At 48.2% G+C, this 14,259-nt stretch overlaps 1 protein-coding gene across 1 annotated transcript; it reads right to left on the bottom strand.

Annotated features, from left to right (window-relative positions):
* Nucleotides 1-12,130: 12,130 nt before the first annotated feature.
* Nucleotides 12,131-13,330, bottom strand: LOC147673842 (syncytin-2-like). Its single transcript, XM_086946423.1, has one exon. It carries the CDS (start codon nt 13,328-13,330, stop codon nt 12,131-12,133), a length of 1,200 nt encoding a protein of 399 aa, XP_086802549.1.
* Between the last annotated feature and the right edge of the window lie 929 nt (nt 13,331-14,259).

Here is a 14,259-nt window from a genome sequence, read left to right as displayed (position 1 = left end):
CTCGCTCCTCCTCACGGACTGAGTGGTCGCTCCCTGTGTCCCTGGCTGACGCCTGGTATCGTAGTGCTGCTCTGCTTAATAATCACTTTCAAAGTTGCTTTTGTTTTTCGCCTGCTGTGTGCTTTGTTTAGCGCTTTGTGTAATTAGCGCTCTAGCTTTCAATTTAGTCATTTCCTTACATTGTTTGCGCATTTACCAATAGCGCTCCGCTCCTCCCCCCGCCTCCATTTTGTTTGTTTGTTGTCGTCCTCGCGTGCCCGACCCGCCTCCCAGCTCAGCCGCCCTCCCACTGACTTATTATAGCGCTCCTCGCCCTGTAGACGCTGTGACTCGCTCCTCCTCACGGACTGAGTGGTCGCTCCCTGTGTCCCTGGCTGACGCCTGGTATCGTAGCGCTGCTCTGCTTAATAATCACTTTCAAAGTTGCTTTTGTTTTTCGCCTGCTGTGTGCTTTGTTTAGCGCTTTGTGTAATTAGCGCTCTAGCTTTCAATTTAGTCATTTCCTTACATTGTTTGCGCATTTACCAATAGCGCTCCGCTCTGCTCCTCCCCCGCCTCCATTTTGTTTGTTTGTTGTCGTCCTCGCGTGCCCGACCCACCTCCCAGCTCAGCCGCCCTCCCACTGACTTATTATAGCGCTCCTCGCCCTGTAGACGCTGTGACTCGCTCCTCCTCACGGACTGAGTGGTCGCTCCCTGTGTCCCTGGCTGACGCCTGGTATCGTAGCGCTGCTCTGCTTAATAATCACTTTCAAAGTTGCTTTTGTTTTTCGCCTGCTGTGTGCTTTGTTTAGCGCTTTGTGTAATTAGCGCTCTAGCTTTCAATTTAGTCATTTCCTTACATTGTTTGCGCATTTACCAATAGCGCTCCGCTCTGCTCCTCCCCCGCCTCCATTTTGTTTGTTTGTTGTCGTCCTCGCGTGCCCGACCCGCCTCCCAGCTCAGCCGCCCTCCCACTGACTTATTATAGCGCTCCTCGCCCTGTAGACGCTGTGACTCGCTCCTCCTCACGGACTGAGTGGTCGCTCCCTGTGTCCCTGGCTGACGCCTGGTATCGTAGCGCTGCTCTGCTTAATAATCACTTTCAAAGTTGCTTTTGTTTTTCGCCTGCTGTGTGCTTTGTTTAGCGCTTTGTGTAATTAGCGCTCTAGCTTTCAATTTAGTCATTTCCTTACATTGTTTGCGCATTTACCAATAGCGCTCCGCTCTGCTCCTCCCCCGCCTCCATTTTGTTTGTTTGTTGTCGTCCTCGCGTGCCCGACCCGCCTCCCAGCTCAGCCGCCCTCGCCCCTCCCCCTCCACTCTCCATATATGACAGGAGTTCCTGCGCGCAGCGTTTACGCGCAGCGATCGCGCCCAATCCGCGCCGAAGGTGCGCCAAAGGTAAGCCCGTCTACGCCCGTCCGCGCCTGGACCGCGCCCAGCGCCAGACCCCCTGCCCCTCGCGCTGCGCTGCCCTCCCGCATCACCTACGATGCCGCAACCCTCCTAGCCCTTAACCCCGGTCGCGCCCCCACCTGCGTCCAAGCCGCTCCTGGACACACCCATGGACCTTTCTCTTGCTACTCCTGCAAATTCAGCGGCACCAACTGCATCTCCGCTACGACCACACCACAGATTCACGACCCCAACCACCTACAATGCATCCTTCTCAACACCCGCTCGGTCCACAGACACGCCATTGACCTCTGGAATCTACTAGACACCATCTCTCCGGACGTCGCCTTCCTTACAGAAACATGGATGAACGCTTCCTCCGCCCCAGACATCACCATTGCCATCCCTGAAGATTATAAGATCACACGCAAGGACCGTACCGGCCACACAGGAGGAGGAATCGCTATCGTCCATAAAAAATCTATCCGCATCTCAACCAGCTCGGACGCCAACCTCGCCAACTCCGAACACCTTCACTTCCAAATCCACATCGACCCCAAGACCACACTCAGAGGCACCCTCCTCTACAGACCACCAGGACCCCGCGCAAAATTCAGCGAAGACATCGCGGACTTCGTCACTCCACACGCGCTCCCCTCCAAAGACTACATCCTTCTGGGAGACCTCAACTTTCACCTTGAAAAGATCAACGACCGCAACACCACCACCCTCTTGGACAACCTCGCCAACCTCGGACTTAAACAACTAGTCACTTCCCCCACCCACATCGCAGGTCACACACTCGACCCCATCTTCACCTCCAGCAATCATGTCTCCTTCAACCACACCACGGACCTCCTCTGGACTGACCACAGCTGCGTTCACTTCACCTACAACAGGCCGAAACCCACCAACCACCTCCAACCAACTCTGCAAAGAAACTGGAACAAAATCACCACCGACCAGATCTCCGCATCACTCCTTCTAAACACCCCAGCCCACTCTTCTAACCCAAACCAAGCCGCCGCCAACCTCACCCTATGGTTATCCAACACCGCCGACACCTTAGCACCACTGAAAAAACGTCAAAGCAAACCTGGCAGCAAGAAGGCCTCATGGTTCAACGATGACCTTAAGAAGTCCAAGAAACTCTGCCGCTCCCTTGAAAAGGCCTGGAAAAAAGACCCAACCTCTAGCACCAAAGACGCCTTCAAAAACGCCACCCGCACTCACCACCAACTAATCCGAAAGGCCAAGAAAACAGCATTCAAGGATCGACTTGACAACAACGCCCACAACAGCAAGGAACTTTTTAACATCGTCAAGGAATTTTTCAACCCCTCGGCCAACTCCAACGACATCACCCCCTCCCAAGCCCTCTGCAACTCCCTAGCCTCATTCTTCCACAACAAGATTGCAGACATCCACAACAGCTTCGACAACCAACCCGGAGACCAACCCACCCAACCATCTGCTGAACACTCTCCCCCCGTGAACACCCTTAACGACTGGAACCCAATCTCCACTGAGGACACCATCCGCCTGATGAACTCCATCCACTCAGGATCCCCCACAGATCCATGTCCTCACCACATCTTCAACAAAGCAGACTCCGTCATAGCACCGCACCTCCGAGACGTCATCAACTGCTCCTTCAACTCCGCCACCTTCCCGGAAGACTGGAAACACGCTGAACTCACCGCCCTCCTGAAAAAACCCACAGCGGACCCCACCGAACTCAAAAATTACCGCCCCATTTCGCTCCTTCCATTCCCGGCCAAAGTCATCGAGAAAGCCGTCAACAACCAGCTCGCCGCTTTCCTCGAAGCCAACAAATCCCTCGACTCCTCACAATCTGGCTTCAGAGCAAAACACAGCACTGAGACCGCCCTCATCGCAGCAACAGACGACATTCGAACTCTACTGGACAATGGAGACACAGTCGCCCTCATCCTCCTCGACCTCTCTGCAGCATTCGACACAGTCTGCCACAGCACCCTGTTACAACGCCTCAATAACATCGGAATACAAGGAAAAGCACTTGAATGGATCACCTCGTTCCTCACCGGAAGAACCCAGAGAGTCCGCCTCCCACCATTCAAGTCGGAGGCCACTGAAGTCATCTGTGGCGTACCACAAGGATCCTCACTCAGCCCCACCCTCTTCAACGTATACATGAGCCCCCTCGCGGCCATCGCCCGCCAACACAACCTCAACATCATCTCTTAGGCGGATGACACTCAACTAATCCTTTCTCTCACCAATGACCCCAGCACCGCCAAAACTAACCTACACGAAGGAATGAAAGAGGTTGCCGAATGGATGAAACAAAGCCGTCTGAAACTGAACTCAGACAAAACAGAAGTCCTCATCTTAGGCACATCCCCCTCTGCATGGGACGACTCTTGGTGGCCGGAAGCCCTTGGAAAAGCACCCATCCCGACAGACCACGCACGGAACCTAGGCGTGATCCTTGACTCTTCACTTTCAATGAACAGACAAGTCAGCGCCGTATCCTCATCCTGCTTCAACATTCTTCGCATGCTCAGGAAAACATTTCGCTGGATCCCCACCGAAACAAGGAAAACAGTCACCCATGCTCTAGTCACGAGCCGACTGGACTACGGAAACACCCTCTACGCAGGTACTACCGCTAAACTCCAGAAGAAACTCCAACGAATCCAAAACGCCTCAGCCAGAATCATATTAGACATCCCGCGCAACGAACACATCTCTGGTCACCTGAAAGACCTCCACTGGCTACCCGTCAATAAGAGAATCACTTTCCGTCTGCTAACCCACGCACACAAATCACTCTACGACATCGGACCAGAATGCCTCAACTCACGACTGTCCTTCTACACCCCCCCCGCCAACTACGTTCTTCCAGCCAAGCCCTCGCCACTGTACCTCGCATCAACAAGACCACCATGGGAGGCAGATCCTTCTCATACCTGGCTGCTAATACATGGAACTCACTCCCCGCGTACCTTCGCCTCACCCAGAACCACCTAGCATTCAGAAAGCAACTTAAAACGTGGATATTTGACAAGTAATCCTCCTCCCCTTTCTAAGCGCCTTGAGACCCTCTGGGTAGGTAGTGCGCTATATAAATTCTCTGACTTGACTTGACTTGACATAAGCCTAGACTTAAAAGTAAACTATACTTTAAGGTGTTACCAAAGGTCTTGACTAACGCAAAGACAGCGAGGCAGCATGTCATGCGACTGTTTCTTAGGTCATTCCGTTGAGACATTAGATTAACCTTTTCAAGTCAAATTTGCTTTATTTGAGATAAAAAATCATAAAAGCACAATAAAACATTTTGATTCCATAGTAAAACAAGTTTACAAACTCCAATAAAATTCCATTATTAGTAAAACCTTTACAGATTTAAAAAAAAGCAATATTTTCTAAAATTAGATATACAAAGCATTTTGACAGACTAATTAAAAACGTCAAGAGAATCAGTAAAATCACAGTTCAAGGTACAAATTTCCATCTGATTGCCCATGCCCACCCCAGAAATTTTTCGGCCGCTACTGAGATCACCGGCAAGGTGCTAGTGCAAATTAATCTTAGTGCAACCTTGCTATCCCTTGTGCCTAGCATTTTGCACATTGTTATTAGCCAAACACGTCGGGGGTTAAATAAGCCCTACAGACAAAGAGAAAATGGGCAATGGTTTCAACACTATTTTACAAGCCGGGTAAACACTGGAATTGGCTTCAGCCCATCTGCCCGTTAATGATCTTACTGGGAGTGCCTCTACTCTAAGCTGGAAATAAAGTTTCCGATCCCCAGGCTTTGTAATCTTGTCCCAATAGGGCTCCAACCTGGAAAGGAGTTTAACATCCAAATATCTACCCTCCATAGATGAAGGAGCAGCGTCATTCTATTTCTGGTAGGCAACCATTTCCCAGTACCTTGTCCCAATAGGGCTCCAACCTGGGAAGGAGTTTAACATCCAAATATCTACCCTCCATAGATGAAGGAGCAGCGTCATTCTATTTCTGGTAGGCAACCATTTCCCAGTACCTAGCTTTTTGATCTTCTTTAGAAGGGAACTGGGCTAGCTCGGGATTCTCCCATAGTCCCTTCATGCCCATTTTGAGAAAAACTTTGGACCGTTCTTTTAGCCAGCTTACCTTGTAAAATGCGTCTGTTTTAATTACGTCCAAGAAGCCCTGGGCGTAATGCGCAAGCTCCGGCGTAACCCAGATGCAACGCCAGTATAATATTGGTCTCGATCTGGCCATGTCCGAAACTGCTTTCCTGCCCAATTCATAGCACAGTGGTCTCATAGGTGTGCTGTTGGGGACGCCAAAAGGATTACGCAAGAATTTATTTTCAGCAAGTGTCAGTGACCCTAAATTATCATAGCACCATAAAGAGCCGAACTGATGGCTTTTGCCTCATACACTTGGAGTGCTGGCTGAATCGGCTTTGTCAAAGATATTCTATGATCCACAGTTATGGCTCCTGTAATTTGGCGAAATTTAGGAGCCGCCATTTCTATATGCTTCCCCCAGTTAACTACCTTTGCTATGTGGATGCCTAAGTATACAAAATCCGTTACCTTTTCCACTTTTTCTCCATCCATAAAAAAGTTCCCTTTAAAACTGTGGTGCGGAATAAAAACCATGAGCTTTGTCTTGGTAACATTGACTTCTAGCCCACGGTCAGTGCAAAATCCTTCAAAGATCTTCAGGGCTCGCTGCAGACCACTGGGGGTTTTAGATACAATGAGCGTATCGTCCGCAAATAGTAAAATCTGAATCTTCGCTCCTGCCAGAGACGGGGCATCTACATCTCCTGCCAGCATGCGTTCAGCCACCCCATTAATATACAAAGAAAAGAGCGTGGGTGCCATAGCGCACCCTTAGCGCACACCCCGCTCGACAGGAAAGTCGTTGGTAACTTGCCCATGTCCCCCCCCCACTGGATTTTTGCATGATTTCCCTCATGCAATCTGATCATGAGTGATAAAGTTTCCAGTGGCATACCCATCTGGCTTAAAACTTCCCACAACTTTGACCGAGGTACCAAATGCTGCTCGCAAACATATAAAAGCAGCATAAAGGCTGCCTTTCCCGAGCGGGACAGTCTTCCAATGGAGTAAGGTGAAACGGAATATCTGGTCTGTGGTGCTGGTAAACCTGCGGAAGCCTGCTTGAAAAGGGGACAGGATATTTTCTTCTTCTGCCCATACCATTATTTTCTCTAAGGTCAATTTACCTATCACCTTTTGGACTGTGTCTATTATGCTGATAGGCCTATAATTCCCGGGCAGTGCTTTATCGCCCTTCTTATACTCGGGAATTATAACAGCCCCTTGCCAAGACTTCGGAACCGGGGCCCCTAACGCCACTGCATTGGCCAACTTCATTATGTAGCTGCCTCATCGGGCTTTATCATGGAGGAAAACATCCGCTGGGACCCCGTCTGGTCCGGGTGCCATCCCCCGTGAGATTGAATTAAGGGCCACTTCTGCATCGCTCATATTCAAGGCAGGAGCGGAGTGGAAAATAATGGCTGGGGCATCTCCGGACTTGCGAATATATAAGAAAGGGACCCCTGAGACTAGTAGCAAGTTCCTAGGTCAGGGCACAATATTTATACAAATAACAATCCTAGGCAACTATGGGGTCCTTAAGGATATTAGGTACAATGGCACAAGAAAATGTATGCACAACACATATAGACTAATGCAGTGTACAGGAAAAATTAACAAAAACAGCATGAAGATAAGTATTATTCATTTATTATAAAATAATACATAGCACCTTCCGATTATCACCGAACACATCAATTACGCCCTGTGGGTCCCTTTTCTTCAGCGGCACCTCAAAGATCGCGCAGGCAGCTCATTAAGACTGGTGTCAACCAAACTGACACCTCTTTACAGCAATTTACAGATTTTAGCAAAGGTTTAGTGCCGTTCTGGGGCCCCATTTTTAATAGCAGAGAAATAAGGAGGTTGTCCCGGATAGTGGAAAATGTCATTAATATAACTACTGACATTTTAGCTAACCTAACGGTTGAGCTTCAGGCGACGAGACTCGTAGCGCTTCAAAATCGTATGGTTTTAGACGTCATCTTAGCTGATCGCGGTAGAGCATGCCACGTGATCGGCAGCTCTTGCTGCGTGTATATTCCAGACTCCGCCCCCTCCGTCCATCTGGCAATCCAAAAGTTGCATCACATTGCATCTGAAATGCATACCGATAATGGGTCCTGGTCGTTGTCTGGGTGGTTCTGGGGGCTCTTATCCACTTGGGGTTGGAAGTTATTGTTGATTCTGGCTGGGGCAGCTGGTATTATTTTTACTTGCTGCCTTCTGATACAATGTGGTCTGGCGTGTTGCTCTTATTGTGCTTCCCGGATCACCACTATTTGTGTGCCTGCCCCAGTTCCACCCAAATCTCAGATGCTGCAGAAGGAGATTCACGAATTGATGGCCATTAATGAAGATGTTTTTGAAGATTAGCATGCCTGACTATTGTATTTAGCTACACCACGCTAAAAGGAGGGTTTGAGGAACTTGCAATTATTTTCTCTGTACCATGCGCATAATCGATATTTTATAATTAGCATGATGTATCTAAATGTTACCTTATATGCGCGTAAACATTAGCCTAAAACCATCTGCCATATTTTAGAAACTCCATCTTGAACCACTCCCCGCATTTTCAACTTCTTAGCCTGACCGGCGCATTTTTGTGGCCTCTCTAGAAGCCTTACACTAACAGACTGCACTCATCCTTTTCCCTATGTCAGCGTTTTCCTGAGAAATAACCCAACTGTTGCAGAACTGCTGTTTCAGCTCGTTAGGCCTGTCAAGGTTGTAGGTAGCAGAGGAGGGCCCGATAAGCACATTCCAGAAGGGAGCGGGGTGGGCTGTGCCGGAGCCGGCAGAAGGGAGTCACCCATTCGACCTTGCTAAACTGAGATGAGCTAAACCAAGACTTCTTTGTGTGCCTAATATGGTCTTTTCCTTTCTACACCAACCTGTACCAGCTTGTACTTTTCCATGTTGGGCCATGAATTCGCCAATGCAACTGTATATATGTGATGTCCTGACAGTGTGCCAGCAGTCTTCTTGGCGGACCTCGTGGGGTTAGGTCGCAAGGAGCTCCTCTGGCAGAGTTTTGTTTGTTCTAATAAATGCTTGGACCTTCTACACTGCCAACTGACTGATTGTTGGGAATGGGAATGGGATTGCTTATGGTAAAGACTATAATAAGGGTTTGTAAATAATTTTCGGTACTTCAGAGCTGGAGGGCTGGATCTAAATTTCATCTGGAATAGGTTCTCAGCTAGATCATTGGAGGACAGGGTTAATTCAATAACATCATGGGCAGCCCCAGGGTGACTTATTCTCCTTGCTTTGAGAATGTCATCCCTTATGACCGATCTGCACCCTCTGACGTACCGTAGCCAATGAATCACCTTGTTCGTCAGAGTCACCCTCTTCTCTCGGGCAACCAGCCCTCCTAACTTGCTTGGGGACGCTGGTCATGAATATTTTGTTTGTCGGAAAGTCACCCTTATTGTAAGTCGGGCCCCTATTTTGCACTATGCTAAGGTTTAGAGCCACTTGATTCTGGGTTATGGGGGTGCCGAAATGGGTTGCCCCTCCCTTCGATCTTATCACATGTGGTCGGAGAACCCCATCTAAACCAATAGCCCCACTAGGGCCCTTCTGCTTGCTTAGACCACTCTGTGTTGCTACCTTTTTTACCCCCTCTGGACCAGGTCTCTTTATACTAATAGTTCTAGGGAAACTAGCAGAGCTATTCTCTCTTCCTGTTACAGAACTTGCCTGGGATGCCTTACTACTCTTAGAATCGATGTTCACCGTAGGCTGGTGGACACTTTGGTTGAGTTTGGTTGGGTAGGCAGCTGCTACCTTTACAGAACCCCCAATCTGGGGCCAAGAATTGTCGTGGTATAATGGGGTGGCTACAGTTAGGTTAACAATTAATTTTTTCATTGCGACAATCTCGTCCCTGAGTAGAGAAACTAATTTAACAAGATCCCCTATAGTTTCTGGGCTTTCATTGGTGCTAGTAACAGGGTCAACTTTATCTATATCAATACATAAGCGGGAATTGTCTACACACGCAATATTAGGATTTGGATCCCCAGGCTGGACCTCTCCTAAAACCAAGTATCTGTTGGAGCATGGAATTGAATCAATATCAATAGCAGCTATGTGTGAAGTTTTACCAGTTTCCCCATCTCCCTCTAGAATGCCCGGTTGGCCTTGTGGTGGAGATCTATCAATTGAAGTGAGCCGCCTAGCCGCATAAGGTTTAGCCTGGGTTCGAAACATTTCTGGAATGGTTATAGGTGGGTCTACTGCCTCAAGTGTAACAGGCTTCCGTGCCCCCTCCCTGGCAGATGTAACTAAGGCCTCCGCTGGCCCCAGATCAGCAGACAGAATTTTTTGGCAGTCATTCACAATAGCGTTAATAGCATCTATACGGTCCATAACGCAATTCATGGCGGCGTGTTTTGGTACTCCCTTTGCTTTCTTGTTCTTGGACTGTTTTGGCCGCTTGGCTGCCTTGATGGCCCCCCTCCCTCCTTCCATGGTTTTGTGTTTCCCCATACCTTCAGATAGTTTTTATGAACCAGGGCTTTAAGTTGATAATTTTATAAGTCTAAGCAGGTTACAAGCTGTTTAAGAGTACAATAAGTCTCGTTTGGGATCGCACTAACCTTAAGTTAGGTCCAGATGAAAATAGCGTGGCCCGAGCCCGGCCCGTCCTCCGTCGTCCACGGAGGGCCACAGAGGGCCCGCTCTTTGTCTGGCACGTCCCGCACACGTCCCGCGCTGCGGAGGCAGGTTGTTGATTTATAGCCGCAGTTCCGGTGGTGTGTCTCGTCACAGGTGTACTCAAGCACGGGCTCCTGGGCAATGGAGTCCTGTGCGGCGTGCAGATTGACCCCTCCTCAGCGGTGACAACGCTGTTTGCTAATGCTGCCTAGCGGATTCCAAGCCCCTCCTGGGGCGGTAGCAGGTCGAGTAGCGGTGGCGGCAGACACCCGAAGCGGGAACCTTTTCTTAAAGCTATCTTTTTCTTTGTCGGTGATCAAGTAGAAGAGTTTCGATCCCGTTTGCGTTTCATCCTTTTCGTAGTTAACTTTTGAATTATGGAGAATATGCCAAGTTTTTGCCTGTATCACATTACCTAAGCATAGAAGTAGAGTGCATGCATTCCCCCATGACCGGATTGGACTTTCTGTCTGTGAAAGGGTAAGTCTTGACCCTTTCGGTCAGTGGTCACCACCTTGGGTGTTGTCACAAATCACGCATCACCACGCAGCATTTCACTGAGAGAAAGAAGGAATACAGATGTAAGATACCAGACATTCAAGTTTGGAGTGGCACTTTATTTTCAGCTAATAGGCAGAGTACTAAACGCATATTATTTCAAGACACAATGCAATTTCCTAGATATGACCCAGACTTCACTCTGTCTGGTTTAGATGATGGATGACAAATGCTCAAAATATCTCAAAGCAATACTGGAATGAAATGTATTACAAGAACACTAACACAGTTGATTGGAGATCCTACACTACTGAGTACAAGGATATAAAACCCAGGTGCCCTAGGGTCACCTGCCTAGAACAGATCTATTCTCACAGGTTGTACATTTTTATCAGGGCCCTGAGACATGAGGCCAAGGCAAAGAAGGCTCAAGTATAATTTAGCTAAAATAGAACATTTTGCTATTAAATTCCGTGTATGGTAGTATCTAAGAGTGAGACCAATCACTTAATGACTGAAAAGCCTGACATACAGGAATCTACCTTAAAAGAGGGATAGTTAAAGGGGTCAGGGGTCGAGAGAGAGAGAGAGAGAGATGGGCTATCTGCCCTGGGAGATCCACAACCTGAGTGAGGCGTCGGCGTCCCAAGTCAGATAGTCTTCGGCTAGCCGAGAGAACAGACCACGCTTATGCCAAGCATCCGCAGGACAGTTCTGATTTCAGATTTGACGGTTGGGCCTGATATACCCAAAATTGAGGAACTAGGGTTCTATGATGACGCTGGCCTCTGGCCTTTCGGTGCAGGTGGTTTAACCACAAGTGTTTTGGACACCGGAAGGAAATCTTTTCAGTACATTATGTTCCGTATATTTTTAGAACAGAACATCTTGTACCTTTGAAAGAGAACATTTCCGGAACATCTTGTACCTTAGGAAGAGAACATTTCCGGAACATCTTGTACCTTAGGAAGAGAACATTTCCGGAACATCTTGTACCTTAGGAAGAGAACATTTTCGTCACTTATTTCTAAACACAATGGTTACATGTTGTACCTTACTAAAAAAGGACATCTTTCTGTCACGTACATTTCTACATATCTGAAAGTGTGAACTCCCATGATAGATGCTGTTTATTGCCAGAAATTGCTGCTTATACTTGTGCAAGCTATGTTTCAAAATATAACGTTAGCAAGGGTTTCAGGAAGCTGTACCAACGGGCACCCATCTGTGTGTGTGTGTGTGTGTTGAAGTAGGCCGTGAAACTAACTAATCTTTGAAGGCTTAATTTTACCCTGTTCATTTCAATGCACAGAAACGCGTGCATGTAAGCCTACGCATAGTGGGCCCTGGGGCCTTTATTTACTAATGGAGAAAGCTAGTTATTTTAGCAAGTTTTCAGATTTCTATCACGCAGGGCCTACATCAGACCTTCATGTTACCAAGGCTGTTAGAACTCTCCTTTCTGGTGATGTTAGATGGTAGAACGGGACCCTCCATCATCTACCCACTCTTGTTCATTTATGAACACACTCTTAAGCGAATATTTTGTTGATTTTTCTGCCAATGGTGGAATCCATGGCATGTCATTGACATAGCACTTAAAACTAGTTGGACGTGCAACATTTTTGTCTGACCTTAGTAGTTGGATATACTGTTGACCTGATTTGTTGAGCAGGCACTCATACTGAGTAGCTGCAGTGTTGTTGCTTAGTGTGTCTCTACCTGGAGGGAGAGGTGGGGCTGATGGCACCCCAGAATGTGTGGCAGGTGGTGCTGGGTGCGTGCTACGTTGTACTAGCTCGATCATTTGTACTTGCTCTCCATTCCCATCCCCAGGAGCCCGATCTATGTCTTCATATTTTGGTATCTGGTAAATCTCTGTCCTAGCATAATTCATCCCTACAGCTTTTGTACTTAATCTCTTGATACAGTGACTCCCCAGCTGAAAGGCGCAACACAGAAAGACCCTAATCCCGACTATAGGTATCATCAGCTTTAGAATAGCGGTTAGCCAGGAGGGCATCCAATCAAAGTCGAACCAGTTCGTTGGGATAATGTCTGCAGGGGCACCTCCTTCCTCGATCATTTCTTTTCCCAAGTTAGTCAACTCCTCAATGGCCCTCGATATAGATCCGTTGTCCTCGTCGTTTCCAGGAATAAAGGTGCAGCAGGATTTTCCTATTTGATGACACAGACCACCATCTTTGGCCGTTAGCATGTCGAGGAAGTAGCGATGTTCCAGAACCATTAGTCGTAGTGGGCGCAGTTCTTCCCGAATTGCATTTAGGCCATCCCTGGTGCTGTTGATTGCTTTCATGACTTTATAGCGAGTTACTTCCAGCCAGTGGGCAGTAGCCTGAGTTTGGAACATTGGAAATGCCCCTCCGAAGAAAAGCTGGGCCTCGTTGAAGAGGCGGAATTCTTCTGGGACCTTACCACGGGCTTCTCCTGCAAAGTACTCTGCTGCTCGCCGGTGTCGGTGGAGGAATGTCAGGTCACCTGTCATTGGATGTGACAGTATGTGGGAAGCGTTTGATGCTGGTACGACTAGATGAATTTCATGCAAAGTTACCAAGGTACACAGTCCGAGCCACTGAGGAGGTAGTTGGGGATAGAGGTGCTCTCCGCAAGCCCAGTAATAATCCATTAGAGTAGTGGTGCCGAACTGCATATCGAAGTTGAAAATCGTGGAATTACAGTCTGTGTTACGCCCAACAGCTACAGAGCCATTACCTATGAAACAAAGAGAAGGGTTTTTTAATTTGAATCCTTTTTTATGGTCTGGCATTCCTTCCCCACCCCAGGTGTACCTCCCGCTCTCTTGAGCCCATATTTGATCACACTTATCCTCAACATCCCAGTCAATATCTTCTTCATACTCTGTCTCTCCAGCCCAAGGGGGTCCCAAAGCTGCCGCCTTAAACCAAAACCCTTCGGGGTTCTGCCATTTGTTGTTAAGGTAGACCTGTGCCAAGAGGCGTAGCATTGTTCTATTCTTACATGGACAGGGGCATGAGGGGTGTTTATATGATAAATCACATCCTGCCCGGGGTATGTTGTTTGTTATATACCCACGCTTCCTAATGCCCTGTTCCTGCCAGTCCATGTCCTGTACCCCTATCCTTCGCATTTCCTTGAATTCCTCCCGGAGTTCAGCTGGGTCGGAGACAACCTTGTGCACAGTGTAAGTGTAATCCCATGTAGTGATGTTTACAAGGTCTATTACCATCATGGGTTGAAAGGACCCGAATCTGTCCTATTATCCGGCAGAGGTACAAGTGCAGAAGGCACATAGCTATGTGAGGTGGGACTTCCTTGGGAAAAATCAGTCTGTCGGCACCTACTGCATGGGGAATGTAGGAACATACGTAGCAGGACTAATTTGTTACTGTTTTCCCTACTGCTGTCATGTCTCTGTACCAGGAATTGTCTACTAGAGAGGAGTGGACTGAATGGTCCCTTACTACGTGGGGTAGGCTGAGCATGGGCCCTAGGCCTTCCTGTATTTGCACGAGATGTTGGAATGTTTTATGCCCTGCCTTCTGATGCTTGCGGGGGACAAGAGGTTTTGTTCTGTACGGGGCAATAGCAAATCTGCGT

This window comes from Lissotriton vulgaris, chromosome 12 (genome assembly GCF_964263255.1).
Source record: "Lissotriton vulgaris chromosome 12, aLisVul1.2, whole genome shotgun sequence".
Lineage (NCBI taxonomy): Eukaryota > Metazoa > Chordata > Amphibia > Caudata > Salamandridae > Lissotriton > Lissotriton vulgaris.
Note: the sequence above shows the minus strand (reverse complement) of the source record. Positions and strands in the feature narration are given on the sequence as shown.

Excerpts from the sequence above, each read along its gene's own strand:
- LOC147673842 (XM_086946423.1), bottom strand. The coding sequence starts at position 13,330 with ATGCAGTTCGGCACCACTACTCTAATGGATTATTACTGGGCTTGCGGA.